General features: G+C 48.8%; 1 protein-coding gene across 5 annotated transcripts in view; it reads left to right on the top strand.

The window, feature by feature from the left end:
* The window catches only part of Samd4a (sterile alpha motif domain containing 4A), a 216422-nt gene extending 198917 nt beyond the window's left edge, over positions 1-17505 (top strand). For 4 of the 5 annotated variants that reach the window (XM_031361918.1, XM_031361919.1, XM_031361923.1 and 1 more), the window contains 4 exons: positions 3154-3355; positions 4421-4547; positions 11730-11813; positions 17296-17505. In XM_031361918.1, coding sequence (XP_031217778.1) covers positions 3154-3355; positions 4421-4547; positions 11730-11813; positions 17296-17324 — 442 coding nt within the window. In that variant the 3' untranslated portion in view covers positions 17325-17505. The remainder of the gene's footprint in view (positions 1-3153; positions 3356-4420; positions 4548-11729; positions 11814-17295) is intronic. The other variant, XM_031361920.1, reaches the window with a different exon arrangement.
* The last annotated feature ends 1112 nt before the right edge of the window (positions 17506-18617 follow it).

Consider the following 18617-nt stretch of genomic DNA (forward strand, 5'->3'; position numbering starts at 1 on the left):
CATTTGCATAAGTGTGCCTTACCACTTGAAAAAAATAAGGCCAGCTGGAGTTTGTGAAACGTCTTCATGACAGATTTACTTAAAAATTAAGATACTATCACATTCTACTACACAGCACTGTTATTTATTATGCAAACTTTTAGTTAGCACATACCGGTGGTTTCTGAGCACTAAAAATATATTCGTTCATTCCATCCTCACAACAACCCTATGAAGTAGAATTGCTATTATTAACCTTAGTTTACAGATAAATTGATAGGCAGAGGTACTCAGGGCATGGAGCAAGCTGGCCAGTGTTGGGCCCCAGACCAGTACTCCTTACCACTGCAGAACCAAGTGACTGCTCTGGTCTCAGGCTAATGCACAGAGAGGATATGCCTACAAATTGATACTAAGGCCAGCTCACCAGCCTCCAGCCCTTGGGGGTTGCCAGCTCTGATGAGCTGCAGATCAGTCCTGCGCCAAGGATGCAAGTCCTGGATGCAAGGCAAGACTTGCTCTTCAACTGCCTTGCCAAGCACCCCATTTCTATGGGTGATACCCCGATTTCCAGGTGAAGAGGTATCCAGCTCCTGTTGCAGTACCAGGCCCTGCTGTACCAGCTCCTAGAGGAAATCATTCTGAAGTAGAAGTTGAAGACACCTGGCTTTTAAGCTCCTCTCACCAGCAATGAACCCCCTGCCTCTGTCTGCCTAGAGAGAAGCTTGGACAGAACTTGAGCCTCTACAGACTGTTGTTCTCAGCACATGCTAGGTCAGGGCCAGCCTGAGGTGGTCAGGTCGGAGTCCTTTTATTGACTAGATAAGAACGAATGCATCCACCAACCATGGATGTTCAAAAAATGGTGCCAAACCCATGAAACACATTCTGCTCTTGACGTTACCTCTGGGATATTTTTACACTGTTAATTTGTTTTGAAAAACCGTTTCTCCCGTACAAAAGTACCGCAGGCAAGCCCCTGCTTTAAATTATCTCACAAATCCCAAATTAATTGCTTCTTATTAATGTTATTTTTATCAAAGACTTTTCATGCATTTCAAGGAAAGGAAATCAGACTCAGAAAAGCAGAGAAGGTGAGTCCTACAGGCTGGGGTTGGGGGGGGGGGACAAGAATGGGAGCTTAATTTGTTCTTTGCTCTCTCTCCGGAAACATAATTATTCCTTTAAGCTGAGTGGTCCTAACTGACCTCTCAGCGGCAGCAACTCTAGGCAAACCTGGCTTTGTAAAAATAACCTTTTGAGGACACCATAGCTGGACTCCACATCAGGAAAAAGATGGCCTCTCAAAATTCTTCCTCCACTATGCTGTCACCACCATCACCACCACCGTCACCACCACTACCACCACCCCCAGACCCTTGAATACTCTGGGCTTTACTCCCTTCTCCCAAACAGCTGAGTCCTAACTCTTAGGAATCTCAGGGTTCTCCATTTCTTCAATGACTGCCCCTAACAGAGCCCTGTGCCCTTTATATACCTAGAAAATACAGTCTTGCTCCAGGTTTGATTTTCTTGGGTAGTCCCAGCACTTGTGTAGTTGAGGCAGGAAGATAATTTGAGGCTAGCTTGTGCTAGCTACATAGTGAGACCCTGGCTCAAAAATGTTTTACAAGCTACAGTGTTGCTTTCGTGGAAGAACAAACCATTTTAGTGCAACACTCATCCACTACTGTTTTGCATATGAAATACCCTTCTAAAAATCCAGCCAAAGAGGGAAGTGAGAAAAATCTATTCACACTAAATAAGGGGTGGGAGGAGTCTTAGCAGATACCGATCATCTACCTGCCAGGTGGCCCAGATTCTGACTTCAGAAGCCAGAGGACCAGTTCTTAACTGCTGAGAGTGGGAACACCACCCCAACCACCCATCCATCCACCCCCCACCCCCCCACCCACCCCCCACCCCGCTTGCTGCTACCTTTTCAAGTTACCTCCCTGGGGTCTCTGATTGTATGGAATCACTCTTAGCTGGCCTCACCCTAATTCTCAGTTTTCAAAGAGGAAAGGGAAGATAAGATAAACAAAGAGACAACCTCTTCTTGGAATCTACAACACCTTTCTTGGCCACACAAGCCTGGAAGAAGATAGACTTCCTGGATTCCTTTCCTGAACCTTCTCTGCCTAAGAAATTTAGGAATTCTGGGAGCTTTTGCACTGCCACCTCAGACACCACCTCCCCCACACTCACACACAAGCATCCCTGGCGCAGGAAGTGAGTGCTGTTAGTGGCCCCCTGGACCTCGTGGGCTAAGCTAAGTCAGCTCATCTGCAAGGGCTCCTCACTCGCTTGGCGGAAAAACTCCCCAGCTTAGCAACCAAGCGGCTCTGCTCCATCTAGTGGCCGTTGCCTGCCACGCACGTCCTCTCCACCCTCCACCCTTCTGAATAACTAAAGCTGCCTGACTCCCTTGGAAAGAATGTGCCGGTTCACGAAGCCTCCCAGAACCCCGGGGCTGGTGGAGGCTTCTCCGCTGAGCTCATCCGACCCCACTGGGAGCAGTCTCCTGCGTGGGCCCGAAAAGCAGAGCCTTGCCAGCCTTGGTGAGGCCCGCCCTGCAGGAAAGGCCTGAAGAACGAAGAGACAGGACCATCTATCCTAGGTTTGTGTGTGGAGTTATCCACACACACCAGTACAGTCCTTTCTTACAGTGCTTATATTTCAGTCGGATCCTCCATCCAAGACTGCTTACAGAGAACCTGATCAGAAATGAACCACGCCATAATGGAATGCTCACCAGAACGGAATCAGATCCAGTTCAGATACTGATTCTACTATTTTGCTTTGTGACTTCTTGAAAGGCACCATGGCCTCATGCCCAGACCCACAGGTTGGACTAGACTAGAATAGGAGAAGGCAGGAGAATATTTGAGCTCCCCTTTTGGGTTCATATTTGAGTGCTGCCCCCTGCTGGTTGCGTGGTGATGGCAAAATCCTCTAGCTGTGAAGATTAAGAAGCCTAATGAGTAGTGTGCAAGCTCCAACATCTAGCATATGCTGTTGCTTTTAGATACTAGGTACAGTTTCAATCATAGCCTATTATTGGCATCCCTAAACCTCTTAATTGTCAATCCCCAAGAGACCCCACTGGCAGCCTGGGCTATATAGGACTGGAGCATACCAGAACCTCAGGATCTCTTCTCTTTGCTCTCACAGTCGTGGCTTTGGGCAGTCCAACTCCCTCCCGACAGCCAGCTCTGTGGGCGGCGGCATGGGTAGACGGAACCCACGGCAGTACCAGATCGCATCTCGGAACGTCCCTTCTGCCCGCCTTGGTCTCCTGGGCACCAGTGGATTTGTCAGCTCCAACCAGCGCCACACCGCTGCCAACCCCACCATCATGAAACAAGGAAGACAGGTTTGTTCTGCTCTGGGAAGCAGGGAGGTTGACCAAGCTCAGGGGCTGAGGTTTTAAGATATCCCCAACCAGGACAATCTCCAGCATGGAAAGATATGACCCCAGGAGATCTAAACCAGGGGCATAGCTGAGCCTATGCCTCCTAGGTAACCACTGTTTGTGTTGTTTCCCTGGAGACTGAAAAAACCTATGGCTGTTGCTTGGGAAAACTAGTATTACATTAATCTCTGGGACCCTTGTGACAGGCATGCAAGGGCTACTTCTGCTTAATCTTTGCCCCACCCCAACATACCCCATCACCTTCCAGGTCTGGTTGGGCATTTAATAAGCTTTCTTTGACTTTTTCCTCACAGTCCCCTTACAGTTGCAATGGTGAGTCCCCAGGATTGTTTGGGAGGCTGTCCCTCGCTGTCAGATTGACGGTAACCTCTCTGTCCCCTGAACCCAACCTTGCCTTTCCCTAAATGTTTGTTCCCTCGGCCCCATGGGTTGGCTGTGGGCCTGGGGACATACAAACAGACTCGATGAGAGGTTGTCTTTAAAACAGAAAGGCTCCAGGAGGAGACTGGCGGCATGCCCTCCCAATGGGAAGGGCATGTGTGAGAAGCCCCCGATAATCAGTTCTAGACGAGGCCACCACAGGACACATGATCTGCATGACACAGGCCCGACACCAGTCCTGAGTCTTGTTTTCTCCTCAGTATGGAGTAAATTTGGGGACTCTCAAAGAGAGAATCAAACAAGAGCCCTAAACTCATTGAAGTGTTTGCTACAAGCATGCCTAAGACACCTCTGCCCCCTTTAAGAAATAAATGGAGTAAAAAGACTTCTGGAGATAGAGAGAGGAAAAAGGTAGCCAGGATGAGCTCAAGCTTAAAGCAAGGCCTGAGAATGAGCATCACATGAGCCAGTCTAAACCATCTCTCAGTAAGTCCATGGCGGGCAGCATGGCCCTCTCCAAAACTCTCCTGGGATACCTGTCTCCCGAGTTACAGCTGGGGCTCTGCCTCCCCACTTCCCCACAAGGTCTGGACTAATGCCTCCCTCTTGTATGTCCCTCTCTAGAACCTCTGGTTTGCCAACCCTGGGGGCAGCAACAGCATGCCCAGCCGCACCCACAGCTCTGTCCAGAAGACCCGCTCGCTGCCCGTGCATACTTCCCCACAAAACATGCTGATGTTCCAGCAACCAGGTAGGGCTAGGCTAACACATACTCCCTTCCCTCTCTCTCTCTCACTCTCTCACTCTTGACGCAGAAGGAAGGCCAGGATGCCAGAATAGATGCCCTGGTGACCCAGCCGGAAAGTGCTGAGCCTCAACTGTCACCACACATTCTTTAGAGCTGCCGAAAGCCTTTCCTTTTTTAAACCATGCCCTGCCAGCAGGAGCAGAGGCTGCCTAGTGGGAAGCCAGAGCCTGAAGCCCCAGCCCTGGTTGCAATCTGACAGGGATAGTTCCGATACTTGTCAGATATCTAGATTCCTAGATTGATTAAGCCAGTGATAGCTATCCCTGGAAGAGATCCGTGTGGAAAGAGAGAGGCGGAGGGAGGGGGAGAGGACGTGTGCAAAGAGAGGGTAAGACAATGAAAGAGAAAAACTTGAATGTTGGGGTCACCGTGGAATTGCACTGAAAAACAGAGCCATTACTTCTTGACTCAAGGGTAACTTGACAGAGTGGATTGATGGCCTCCGTCACCGTGCCTCCTAATACAAGCTACCTGAGTCCCATCCAGTAAACAGATCCTTGAAGCCATTCTCTCTGACTCTAGACTCCAGACTTGACCAAACCCTTACCTAAGCCCTGGCTAAATCTATCAAGATGCCCCCACCCCCAAGGAATAAACGAGATGCACCCTATGTTTGGGTGACCTCGGGCATACCTCACAACCTGGAGCCCTGTGTCCCAGAAGCAATTGTTTATAAGGCTTTTGATTTCAGTGTTCCTGCAAATCTAGAGTATTAGAACTCTAGAGTATCCTGGGCTTCTCTTTTCCCTCTTCTCCCTCCGCCCCCACCCCCGCCATAAAGATTTTTTTTCTTGGATGTCACAAACCCTGCCTTAAGGCTTTAAATCCCTCATAATGGCTCCCTCCAGGCTCTGCCCACTCACACTTCGCACCTACTGGGTGCTACCTCTGCGACATGGCCATGAAAGTGAAGCAAGTCAGAGCCATGATCCAGAATCCCTCAGTGAGGAGACAGCTGTGGGAAGTCTCCACTACGGCGAGGCTTCCAGGTGCGCGTCCTCATAACCAAACAGTGACTTTGAGAGCTGGTCTTGCTTCTCAGTTTCCTTCACAATGCCTCAAGAGGCCAGACCAGCGTTAACCTGAGTGGTGGGACATGGATATGGGCCTTTCTAGTCAGAGGAACTCAACCTGGTCAGCCCTGGGGTCTTCTCAGGTTTATGGGTAGGTGCTGAGACTGAACTTTGAGAATTATATCAGCAAAGCAGAATGTGGCTTTCATCTTTACACAGCTAGCACATGAGCATAAAATGAGCTGGAGATGGGAACCCCCAAATGCTTGTCTTGGGTACAAGGTATGTTTTTCTCCCGGCTTCTTAATGTGTGTAAGCATCCATTTAAAATCATGCTTCCAAACCCTGAAAACTACCACAAAGTCTAAAAAAGTCTTCAAAATAATTGCCTTACAAAGGAAGACCTCCTCTGGGGAATATGGAGAAGCCTCCAGGTTTGTGTGTATTGGTAACCAGTCACCTTGCTCAGTTCTGCTGACTCATCCTTCTTTCCCACACTGCATATCAGGACCTCTCAGATACCGCCTGTGGGGGCTTTCTGCTTTATTTCCACCTGGACAGGTGTCAAGTGTGTCTTGGTTCCATTGGGAAGGCCAACATATCACTGCTGACTCTGGCTGGCCACTGGGACGAGGAGGAACACTCAGCAGGGCCTCCTGGAATAAGGGGGACAAGGTCTGAGACACCCAAGAGGCCTGGAGCTCAGCACACCTGTGACACCCGGCAAGAATGCCACATAGCCCAAAGGTGGGGGTCCTTCCCCATCTGAAAATCAAACTCCAGAATTGCTTGGAGAATGATCCTTCCTTTTGGAAGTAGTTCTGTTTCTACTGAGCCAGGCTCATTCACCCCAATCAGAGAAGATCTTAGGGTAACCTGATGTTCAGATGCCATTGAAGGCTCCTGACTTGCCAGGAGGACCAACAAGAAGGAGTAGAGGGGCCCAGAGCAGGCTTTCCCACAAGAAAAACACAGGTGGGGTAGAACTCACAAGCTTGCGTTCCAGAAATGGCACCCTTCACCTGCACAAAACCACATGCAAAGAAAGCACTCTTGAACCCCTGTACCTGTGTGTGAGATGGCAAGATTGGACCCTTCAACAGCACCATTTCACCATGTGACACCTGCCTTATATGTCAAACCTTGCCTACGTACTGGCTTGTGACTGGAGTCCTCCATCCTCGGAAAGCTGTGTACCTGGCAACACAACCCTCTGAGCTGTGGCCCTTCATTTCCTTCTTGGTAGGATGCCTTTAAAAAGAATGAGGACAGTGTCCTGAGTCCACTAGGGGACTGGAAGGGGCTACTGTGCAGAGACAGAGGCCAGATTAGGGACAATTCAAAATATGTGGTAGATATTGTTCTCTACTTTTCTAATAAACCTAAGCAAACAGCTTGGCTGTGGTTTAGAGACAGGAAGAAGGAGAACTGGTCAATGGGTCAACTTTACACCAGCCAAGAATGCGGCTAGGCAAACCTCTTTTCCTACTCTGAGAGTCCACCTGGGCAAATGGCCCTCTACCATATCATCTGACCTAACGTTACATGGATGTGTGGGTCCCAGAGGATGACTGCAGCACAAGCTCCCCACTGGTGTCACCACACACACACACACACACACACACACACACACACACACACACGCCAGCCGCGACGATGTAAGCCGGACGATGTTGTCGTCCACTGGCGACAAACATTTCCCTGTGATTGGCCTTCCCACCCCCTCTGGTTCTCCATATCCCACCTGGGCTAGATCTTTTCCTTATTGCCACCTCCCTTTTTCTTCCCTGTTCTGAGTCCTCTGCCCCTCCAGCAGTGAGGGACACACTTGTAAACACACATGTGAAAGGCCCGTGTAGCTGTGTAGCAAGCAGGCTAGGCGGTCAGCCGCAAGGCAGATCACGCAGGTTCCTTAGAGTGCCCAGCCTGTCACATAGTCTTAAGTCCAGGTGGATTCATACCTCACAGACTGTGCTGTGACACATGACACTCAGCCCAGAGGCCACTTCTGCCTGAACAAGCCAGCTGAATTTTTAAAGGACTCTGACGGAAGTCCCCTAGAAGAGATGGCCAGCGGTTCCCTTCCAGATCTGAGACTACAATGCTCTCAACATGCAGGACTTCTAAAAAGGGACAATTTAATTCACAAGTTGGGGCTAGAAAGATAGATGGCTCACTGGTTAAGAGTCCTAATGCTCAGGCAGGGTCCCACCACCACCACCACCATCATCATCATCACCACCATCACCACCACCACTACCATCACCACCACCACTACCATCATCATCACCACTACCATCACCACCACCACTACCATCATCATCACCACTACCATCACCACCATCATCATCACCATCAGGTGGCTCACAACCTCCTGTATCGCCAGCACCAAGGCATCTATATCCTCGTTTGGCCTCCACAGGCACCTGTACACATGTGGCATATACTCACACAGATATACACATTACATAAAATTTTAAAATAATCTTTTCCTTATTAGTTTTGAGTCTACCTTAACCCTTAAGCCATAACCTTCAGAATTCCCACCAAACCCTAGACTAACCTAATGAAGAAAGAAAAAAGAATTCCTGGTACAAGTTTGATATTCACTATCCAAGGTGTTTAGGACCAGATGTGTTTCAAATGTCAGGGTTTTTCAAATTCCAGAACATTTGCATAAACCCCACCCCAATCTGAATGTCTGAAATGCACCCAAATCCAAAGTATCAGTAGCATCATGTCTACATGGAAAGGTTCCAGGTTAGGGCTTTGTCCAGCAGCTCCGAGCGGTGGTCCCAGGGGAAGAAGCAGACTTCCTAGAGACGACAGTGAGAAGGTGCAAGCCAGTCCTTCCCATTGCCTTACTGAGCGCTTGCAGCCTTGTGATGCCTGATACCTACATGCTAATGTGTACCTACCAGCCTGCGGCACAACCTGATTGTCCTTTGGAGCTAAATTTAAGGAGGGCTCTACCCACCAAGCAGCACTGAAGGGTGTTAGCTTGACATGGAAGCCCCCATCTATCTGATGTGTGCAGCAAGACACCATCGGTCTGTTTTCATCAAGCACACAATTAAAAAGTCACACTGTTAAGGTTCTCTGTGGTGTGAACATATGGGCTTCGCCAAGACTTGGAATTCTTCAGCACTGCTCTGTGAGCAATGGGGAGCGTGTCAGAGCAAAGAGTGGAGACAGAGATTCCAGCAAACCAACTTCCCACCTAAAAGAGCAGCCACAGCATCGGCTTGGAGACTCTGGAGCTGAGAGCCCTATGTTTCTCAGCCTCCTTCCTGGAAACACGCAATCCCAGGCTTGGAAAATGGCATTTTGCTGTGTGTTGGCAAGAACTCCTGCAGCTGAGACGTTCTCTCCAAATGTCGAGCGTCTTTATTTATCCAAATCTCTCCACAGTGTTTGTTTAAAGGGGAGCGCTAGGGAGTAAACGCACTCTTCCAGTGAGCATATGGATGACTATAATTGCTGAAGTTTGTTTTTTTTTTCTCCTTCCGTATTTGCTAACTAGCTATATATAAAATTCTGTTTCTATTTTATGGGTTTCACACCCCAAAGGCTGCTAATTTTTGCGTGCATATGATTTTCACATGAATGGATGAAAATACAAAAATACTCTTCCCCTGGGATGGTCTAATTGCCCCAGCCCTTCCCTTAGCAGCAGCCCTAGGTGGGCTCAGGAGAGACTCCGCCCATCCGCTCTGGCTCCCACCTTCCCTAAGATGCCTCCAAGGCCTCCATCCACTCAGGAGATGGCCTGGTTGTCTTCCAAACCTCACTGATGCTGCAACTGGCCACAGAAAGGTCACTGTCTGCTGCCTGGTGCCTTCCATATTGACCAGTTCTGCAAGCCCTTCTCAGATCTTAAAAGGATGGAAATGGCACCTGCCTCTGAATCGGCTGGCCGATGGGAACACAGTTTGCAAGAGAAGAGCTTTAAAAAAAAAAATGTTTTTGAATGATTATGTGTGCGTGTTTGTGTGTGGGTGTGTATGGCCTAGCATGAGTGTAGAGATTAGAGCATCACTTTCAGGGATCAAACTCAGAGTACAGTTAGCCCCTGTAATCACTGAGCCATCTTGTCTACCCGAGAAAGGAGATGTTAATGTATAGCTGATTAGATTTAAAAACAAAACATTCTGGTTTAGCTATTGATTTCAACTTGTTTTCTTACCAATCACCAGCACTTGTCCCCTCAACCGCATGCCCTTTTTGAAAGGAGTGAAAGAGCAAACAGCCTACCCTTTCCACACCATCCTCTTTCCCACTGCCAGGGGGAAATAACTCCCAAAGGAAGGAACCACTTCCCAAGGCCACATAGGGAAGTAGTGGCAGCATTGGGGTGTCCCAGACACTGGAACACACCCCTTGCCAGCACATACTTCAGGACTTCTTTTCTGCTCCTGTCCATTGGATGTCATCATTCTGAGCAGCTGATGGTGGAAGAGAGCACTAGATTTAGGAGAGCCAGATCTAGACAGTCAAACCACTGTCGCTGGCTGCTAGATGCTTCTAGGTGCTTCGAGGCATCTCAAGGTTCCACAGGAGGAGGGATGAAATGGAGTTAACGCAGAGTCCCAGCTAGAAACAGGAGGCCCCAGAGCTGCCTTCCACAGGAGAGGCGGGAGGGGTGTGTGTGGGGGGGAACAGTAGTGCCTGAAGAGAAAGGATGCCCAGAGGCTTGAGAGTCATGCATTGTCTGTGGCTGTGTAGAGCTGACCCCTTCTTGCCCTGGAGGGAAGGTCTCAGCTCCTCCAATGTGCTTGGAGACTTGAAAGTAGCAAACAGTCATGGCAGGCAGGAAGACATGGGTCTTCTCCTAGCCCTATCCCTCCTACCTAGTTTTGATTAGCTACCAGTATTCTTGAGCCCCACTGGGGACTAAGTTTGTTGGGCAGTAAAGGAGCAGGCATAGCAGAAGCATCAATATAGTCCCTCACTCAAAGGGGGAATGTGCTGCACCTCACCATAAAGCAGAATTCCACCGGGTTCCAGACTCAGTGACTATTGCTAAGTCACGCCCTGAGGACACGAGCCGTGATCTTGAAGGAGCAGATTCATGAAACATCCGCTGTTGGTGATACAAAGAAATAAAAGAGGAAAAGGACGTTAGGGGAAGGTGCTTTCAAGAAGATAGTAGAGGCTGCAGGAATGGCTGTGTGGGTTAGGAGCAGTCACTGCTCCCTCAGAGGACTCAGGCTCAGATTGCAGCATCTTTTTCAGGGTTCTTGCATGACCTAATTCCAGCTCCAGGGATCTGATGCCCTTCCCTGGACTCTGTGACCACCGAATGCATATAAATAAAGCAAAACAAAACAAAAACCAAAACAAACATAAATCTTTGGGACTGAAGAGAGCTCAGTGATTGGCTGCTCTTTGAGAGGACCTAGCACCCATATGGCAGCTTACAACGAACTGTAACCCCATTTCCAGGAGATCTGACACCCTCACACAGAGATGCATGCAGGGAAACAAAACAAAGCAATGCACATTAAAAAAATAAAAATAAATGTAAAGAAGAGGTGGAAGAGGAGGAAAGGAGGAAGAGGAAGAAGAGGAGGAAGAGGGCAAGGAGGAGGAAGAGGACAAGGAAGAGGAGGAGGAGGAGGAGAAGGAGGACGAGGAGGAGGAGGACGAGGAATTAATGGAGTCAGGCAAAGACTAAGCCAGGGGAACACTTATGGGCTGACACCAAGGCAGGGAAAACAGCCGTGCAAAGGCTCTGGGGAGAAGAGGGTTTGCGGTGGAGCAGAGGAAGAGGAGATGTTACGAGAACAGTCCTGTAAGGAGGCCTTGCAGATCATTGCTGAGGTTGGCACTTAATTTTGTGGGAAAGCCATCACAGGGTCCGAGCAAGAGTGAGGGCCCGGGACTGGAACTGGTATTTTAGTATGAGTTTGCTTCCAGGTGCCTATGTCTACAATGGAGTCCCTGTCTAACAGACCTCAGAGGTAGTTATTCATCATGCAGGCCCTAAAGGTCCCCTTCAGCCCTCCAAAGCGGAGGCACTAGACACCTCTCCTGAAACCAGGTGACATCATGGGTACTTTCTCCTTGTCTTGGGGGTCCCAGTAATCAATGTACCCTTTGCTTCCTGCAGAATTTCAGCTTCCCGTGACTGAACCTGACATCAACAACAGGCTGGAGTCCTTGTGCCTCAGTATGACGGAGCATGCCCTGGGAGGTCAGTATGTCCTCCCTCATAAACCTGGGGCAGCTTGGGGGAATGGGAAGGAAGTAAAGTGGTCTGACAAGACAGGAAGAGAGCAACTGTGAGCTGCTATGGGCCCCTTCTCTGCAATCTCTGTGCTCTGTTCCTTTTCTGGAAGATGAGTCAGGGAACTGGAGGCCAGAGAGACCAGTGTTATCCCTGAAGCCCTGGAAGCTCCATCCCTCAGTACACACTGGAACCCCACAGCAGTGGTCCCAGCCAAATGCAGGAGCTGAAGGCTCAGACACACACAAGGCATGGCTTCCAATGGAGCATCCCCCAAGGCATTGGATATGTTCCCTCTCGGCACTGGATCCACCAGTCTAGGCCAAGCATATCCCAGCATGCTCTAAAAATAGAATTTTTGAAACAAAGATCCCTGCTTGTTTTTCTAGCTCCCTGTCGCAAATGGCTTGCATGACGCTGGAGCCCCAAGCTATCTGAGTTGTCCTTTGCCATGTGACAGGCACAGGCTGCACACACTCACATGCCCGAATTAGAGCCAGGAACATGCTTCCTAAGTCAGTTGCCCCTGATCTCATCAGTCTGACCTGCAGTCCTGTTATTCCTGTCCTGGGGGCTTCAGTGCCCTCCTGGACCCAAGTTCAGGGGTCTCTTCCTAGTCCTGCACATTTATGGAGAATTGGCAGGAACAGAAGAGTTGAGATGTCTACCCACCCCCCGCCCCGCCACTCATTTCTGTCCTCCTCTTCCTCATGAGAGGCTCTGGCTCACAGAGAGACTTTCACAAGATTACCATGAGCCTTTCCAATATCTCTCATCTGCCTCGATGTGCCTCTCTGCTCCAGAGATGAACCACCTGAGATCTGAGCCATTGTCACACCTAGGGCCCAGCTGAGCATCCCCTGGCAGCAGTGGATACAGAGGTGATGTCACCGACTGCTCCTGAAAGTTTTGTCCCCAGGACCCTCTGCCTTTGGCTTTTAGATGTTCAATCTCTGGATGCTAAGAATTGTGTGAAATACAATCTTTTCCTGAAATCAACCAGGAAACAAATGGTCTACATGGAACAAAGAGAAGGACTGGAGCACCCCCAGATGACTTAACTGTCAGGAGAGGGCTCAAGGGCCCCAGGGCTATCATGACTCTACAAGGTTTCAGATCAAAAGAAAAAGCTCCAGGGAACCCTATTTGCAAATGACTGTTCCATCTCTTCTCTGGTCCTACTGATCCTGGTTGTCTCACAGACTCTCTGGGAGCTGTCACCAGCTCCTCTTCCTACTGTGCCAGCAGTCCCTTGGTAAATAATAGGGAACCACTCAGATGAGGACCAACTAACTATGGTGTAGCCATTCAATGGTAGAAATGCCCATAAACACACCAATAGGAAATGAGCCCAGGGTACTGCTGTCCCTTGGCCACCAGGCTGCCTGGGGAGCCTGCTGCCTCCCACTTCTGAGAGACAGCAAGGAAAACTGACCTTCCCCTGCAGGGCCTGATGGGCCTCAGATAACTGGCATTTGGAAGCTCTTATCAAATGGTTAAGTACTGCCATTATCATCATTAACAAAAATGCCAAATACTCTTTATTCGGAGGAAGTTTTCATTGAACAGGCTTTTTTTTTTTTTAAGAAGGTTCTTCTGTTTTCACAGAATACCTCTTGGAACTGATGAGTTTTCGGCTAATGTTCTCATCTTGTTAATCTCCTAAGCTTTTTTATTGCTGTGGGCCCCCCCCCCCAAAAAAATAATCCCCTCTTATGGATAGCCTCCTCCTAAGCTGTTTCAGGGGCAGAGGATGCAAATCAAGTTGGAGATGGCTCAGCCTCCAGGACAGGAGCACTGTGGTCTCCAGCTATGGCAATGTCTCTATGGGCCAGCCCTTTCCAGGTCCCAGGGAAGATGACCTTACTGGGGACATCATGCAGACAAATTAAGTCATTTTTAAAGGAAGACCAGTGGCAAGAGGAAAAGCCCAGTAGCAGTTTCTCTGTGGCTGGAGAAACAGCCCAGTGAGCAAGGTGCTTGCTACACAAACATGAGAACCTAAGTTCAAATCGCCAGAATCCATGTAAAAAGCCACACGCTGTAGCATGTGCCTGTAATCCCAGCACTAGGAAAGTGGACGCAGGCAGATCCCGAGAGTTATCAGTGTAGCTGGTCTAGCCACATAAGCGAGCTCCAGGTTCAGTAGACTGCCTCCAAAGATAAGATGGAGAATAATAACTAAGGAAGACACCTAATGCTAACCTCTCACTTGCACAGTGTGCACATACATATGCAATTAAGAACCATAAAATAAAGGAAGGATAAAACTTCCTGTGATGTGACTCAGGGAGGCAGGGGGAGGGCACCACATCATCTGTATCCCAGATGACCGTCCGCCGTGGTCCACAGTGCCAACTTGGAGATGCTTCTGATGTCTCTGCTCTTCTCCGTTTCCTTGGTAACTGCTGCCCTTGCTTGTTGAAGCCCCTTTTCTCTTAGCCTGTCTTTCCTCTCTTCTTTCCCTGAGGCCCCTGCAATAAAACACAAAAGCACACCTAGGTAGAGGGTTGTGAATCTTTCATCGGGCTCTCTGGGTTTTGCCTATGGTGTGTGACCTGTGGTGTTGGGAAAAGATGATCCTCCAAGCCTCTTAGAGAAGGGCTTCAGGAGCTTCAGTGAAGGAGGCTCCACTGTTAGGTTGAGGCCTGTACTGAGAGAAAAGTACACAGCCCTTCTTCAGGGGTTCTGAAGTTCACACCCCCCTCCTCTTCTGTCTCCCCTCTTCACTCACCCCTTCCCTAGGCCTTACCATCCCCATTGTCACAGATGCAGAGAGGCTATGCAAATTATTTTCTCAAGGTGCTAGGATGGCTTTTATTGCAGTGGTAACTATCAGACCCGTGATGCTTGCCTGTGCGTGGCACGCCCTGAAGTTGTCAGTGTACAGTTTTCTCGACTGAAAATAGTAAACCTGGCTTTCCTCGGAAGACACATCGCACGGTTGAAATTCAAGCCTTGGTCTTGAGCTAGTTGAGATTTTCACACTCCTGGCTCCTCACTTTCACAACTATGAAGATTTAGCAGTAATGTGTGGGCCAAAGAGCTAAGCAGGAGTGCCCCACTTCTAGAGGTGTCTCAGACATCCCCACAACAGAGGACCTCTACACATAGTCTTCCTTTCCTAAGACTGCTGAGCCCCATGCCTGAGCAAGACCGTTGACACAACAGAAAGTCAGTTATTGATTACAAGTTCATACCTGTAGGCTAGCGGATGCTCCACCACCCCAAACTGGCAGAGGCCACTGTTTCCATTCTGAAAAATCTCTCCCTAAATTGCCATAACTTGTACACATATGCTTGTCCATTCTTACATGTTCACATAGAGAGAGAGAGAGAGAGAGAGAGAGAGAGAGAGAGAGAGAGAGAGGAAAAAGGGTAGTTAAATTTGGAAAATCTAAATAAAATAAGAGCAATGGACTATATCAAAGCCAGTGTCTTCACTGTAGTGTTCTGTTAGACCTTTGCAAATTGTCACCAGTATAGGACCTGACAAGGTACCCATGTGATCTTGCTAGATCATTTTTTACAAATGCATGTGAACCTAAAATTATCTCAATGAAAATTTCAATTAAAAAAAATGTCGGGGCTGGAGAGATGGCTCAGGGGGTAAGAGCATTGACTGCACTTCTGAAGGTCGTGAGTTTAAATCCCAGCAACCACATGGTGGCTCACAACCACCCATAATGAAATTTGATACCCTCTTCTGTGTACTCATTTATAATAATAAATTAAATCTCTAAAACAAAAAAAAAATGCCTCTGCTAGCAGAATTGTCAATATGACAGGCTAACATGGAGGCCAGGAAATCCCTGCAGTGGGCTCACTGCCTTTCCATGTCACCTAGGTCCTCAACATTCTCTGTAATGTTCAGGCACTTCTATCTTTCCCTGAGTCTTATATAGTAACTAGAGATGCTCCCTCCACTAGGCCTAGCAGGCCATGGTGGGAACTGGGCTAGCCACACTGGCTGGTCTCTAGAGCTTGGAAAGGCCAAAGATGGCCTCTGTAGCTAGCTCATCATTACCCTCATCCAGCAGTTACTGGATACCATCTTTTCTACCTATGATGACCAGCCTGTGCCTCTCTCTGCCTACAGTATGAAGCCCCATGGGCAGCAACATACACCAGCATATGTGCCTCTTCACTAACCTCTTGCCTTTCGTCAGACCATCTGACAGTTGCCAGGGAGCCAATCTGAAGTGATATAGCATGGTTCTTCTGTGTTTAGGTCCCCAATACCCATCTAAGGTCCTTTGATGGTTGGAGACTGTATAGAACCCTTGTGAAGTCAGGCAGCAGAGCAAAGCCAGGCAGCCATCAGCAGCTCTGTATCGCTCAGAACCTCCTGTCTCTGAAGCACATATCCCTCCCACAGATATACCTAGTGCAGCCTGACCAACTCTCTAACATTTCAAAGAGGCATGGATAATTAAATTACCCTTCTGCCACCTGAAGCTTTAACTCCAGATACGGCACAACATCTGCCTTTGCTTTTCCTGCCTTTACCACTGTTCTTGCAGCAGAGAGTTTGGAGCAGCTGTATCCTTCCCTCTGGCTGCCCAGTGTGGGCAGGAACAGGTCTTTGGCCTTTCATCAAGGACTTGCAGTAAGAGAGAAATAATTCCAGAGAAACAGATGTGAATGCCACGGTTCCATTCATATTTCTGTGAGAGCCCTTCTCTGTCTTTCCAGGCCTGCTCCTGCCTCTCATCCTACACCAGCCTCTTCATTTGATAATCTGTCATTCCACCTCTCTTGTTCCCTTACCATGTTCCCATCATCCTCTCCTGAATCCTCCTTGCTTAGTATTCCTACCAGCTCCATTGACAAGCCATTTTGTGTCTTTATGAAACGATCCTTGACTTCCACAGTCGAGTTATACATTCCTCCCTCCAAGTTCATTCTTTCTTGGGACACACTGGTTAGAGCCACCATCACTCTGGGCATCATTGTTGACTTATGTGTCTATAATGTAAATTCTAAAATGTGCCTACTTGGGAGGTAAGAACAGTTGTATCTTGGCTCAATATGGCTCCCGTTAAAAACAAAACAAAACAAAACAAACAAACAAAAAACTCTCCAGATGTTAGATGGGTGATAATGTCAGTGAGTGAGTGAGTGGATGGGTAGGTGAGTGGGTCAGTATGTAAATGAGTGGGTGGGTGGGTAAGTAGGTAGGTGAATGGATAGATAGGTAGGTGAAGGGGTAGGTGGTTTGAATGGGTGGGTGAGTGGGTAGTTGGGTAGATGGGTGGGTGGGTGGGTGGGTGAATGAGTGAGTGGGTGAATGAGTAAATGAGTGGACAGGTGGGTGGCCACGAGAGCAAGTGAGTAAGTGCATATAAAGTCTTCATCTCAGAGACCAGTATGTTCAAGATGCTGGCTGTGCTGGTAGACAGCTATCCCAGACTAGTTTTGCTCAGTAATCCTCTGGTTTCCTCCACAGACGGGGTTGACCGGACCTCCACAATCTAGAAACTGAAGATGACAGTGACCGCGCTGGCCGTGAAATGGACTGCTGCGGGCCCAGTGTCAGCCATCTTCAGGGTTGCAGAGACTCTTCCAAGACACTTTGCAGCCTTTTTCCCCTGGTCCCTCGCCCATTTTGATTTTGTGAGAGCGTAGGTCATCCTTGTAAACATATCAGTAGACCTGGGGTTGGTTATGTCGTCATTTGTTTCTGTCATGGGATGGGACAGTATGCAGGGTGGGGAGGGGACTCTCGGGGGAATGTGGGGCTGGGAGGGGGTGGAGGGATGCTAGTGGCTTCCTGGATGGAAACAGAGTGGGGAAGAGTATTGCTAGGTGAGATATGCAAGAGACACACAGGAGGGAGATAGAAGCCCTGCCCTGGGGAGCCTTCTCAGAGCCCGGCTTCACAGTCAGGCTGCAGAAGACAGAGGACACGAGCAAGCAGAGCAAGATGGTGGCTGGCCTGTTTGTGTCTCCCCTGACCGGATTTCCCTGAGGCCCAGCTTGAAACAACCGTAAGAGAGGGCTATATGCCAACAAGGGCAAAAGGAAGAAATTCCCTCCAGCAAACTTTCAGATAAACTTTGATTTGTGTATTGTTTACATAAGAATTTTAAAGGGTACATAATATGTAGAGTGTGGGTAGAACTTCTCTTCATACTATGGTTTTTTTGTAAAAGATTGATTATTGTTATGGATTCATTCTGTCTCATCTATTTTTATAATAGCAGCAGGGTTGTCTTTTTAAAACGGCTGCCAAGCTCTGCTTCTTGGGAAGGTGAGTGCAGTCAAGTAGGCCTCACGTTGCCATTTTCCACCATGAGGTGGGAGGAGTGTGTGGACAGGTCTGAAGGAAAAGGATGTGGCTGGAATGAACAGAGTATTAGGTGTGGACACCAGGATGATGGCACCGAGTGATCAGTTACAGATTTTGCTCATAGGCCACCTAGAGATGATAAACTCTGCAGCCTCTTTCTGGGCTGGATTTGCATCCCACCCAAGGCTGTTTTGCTTCCCACCCTCTCCACAGGCTCTATCCTACCGGCCCTGGCCTCACTCCACAGACACACACGTGGGTACTCATCCCTCTAGAGAAAGAAAGACATGAGTAGATGGTTTTCTTTTGCCTGCACCTGACACTGGAACCTCTGCGATGGAGGCTTTGCTAGAGACTAGGCCTGTGTCTGTGACTAGGGAGCTGTGTCTCTCTTCACTCCGTCTCTGCCAAAGAAGAATGGCCCAGCAATGAGCATGCAGAGAGGCAGTAGGTCCTCATGGTCCAGCCCCGCCATGGGG

This window comes from Mastomys coucha, unplaced genomic scaffold (genome assembly GCF_008632895.1).
Source record: "Mastomys coucha isolate ucsf_1 unplaced genomic scaffold, UCSF_Mcou_1 pScaffold9, whole genome shotgun sequence".
Taxonomy (NCBI): domain Eukaryota; kingdom Metazoa; phylum Chordata; class Mammalia; order Rodentia; family Muridae; genus Mastomys; species Mastomys coucha.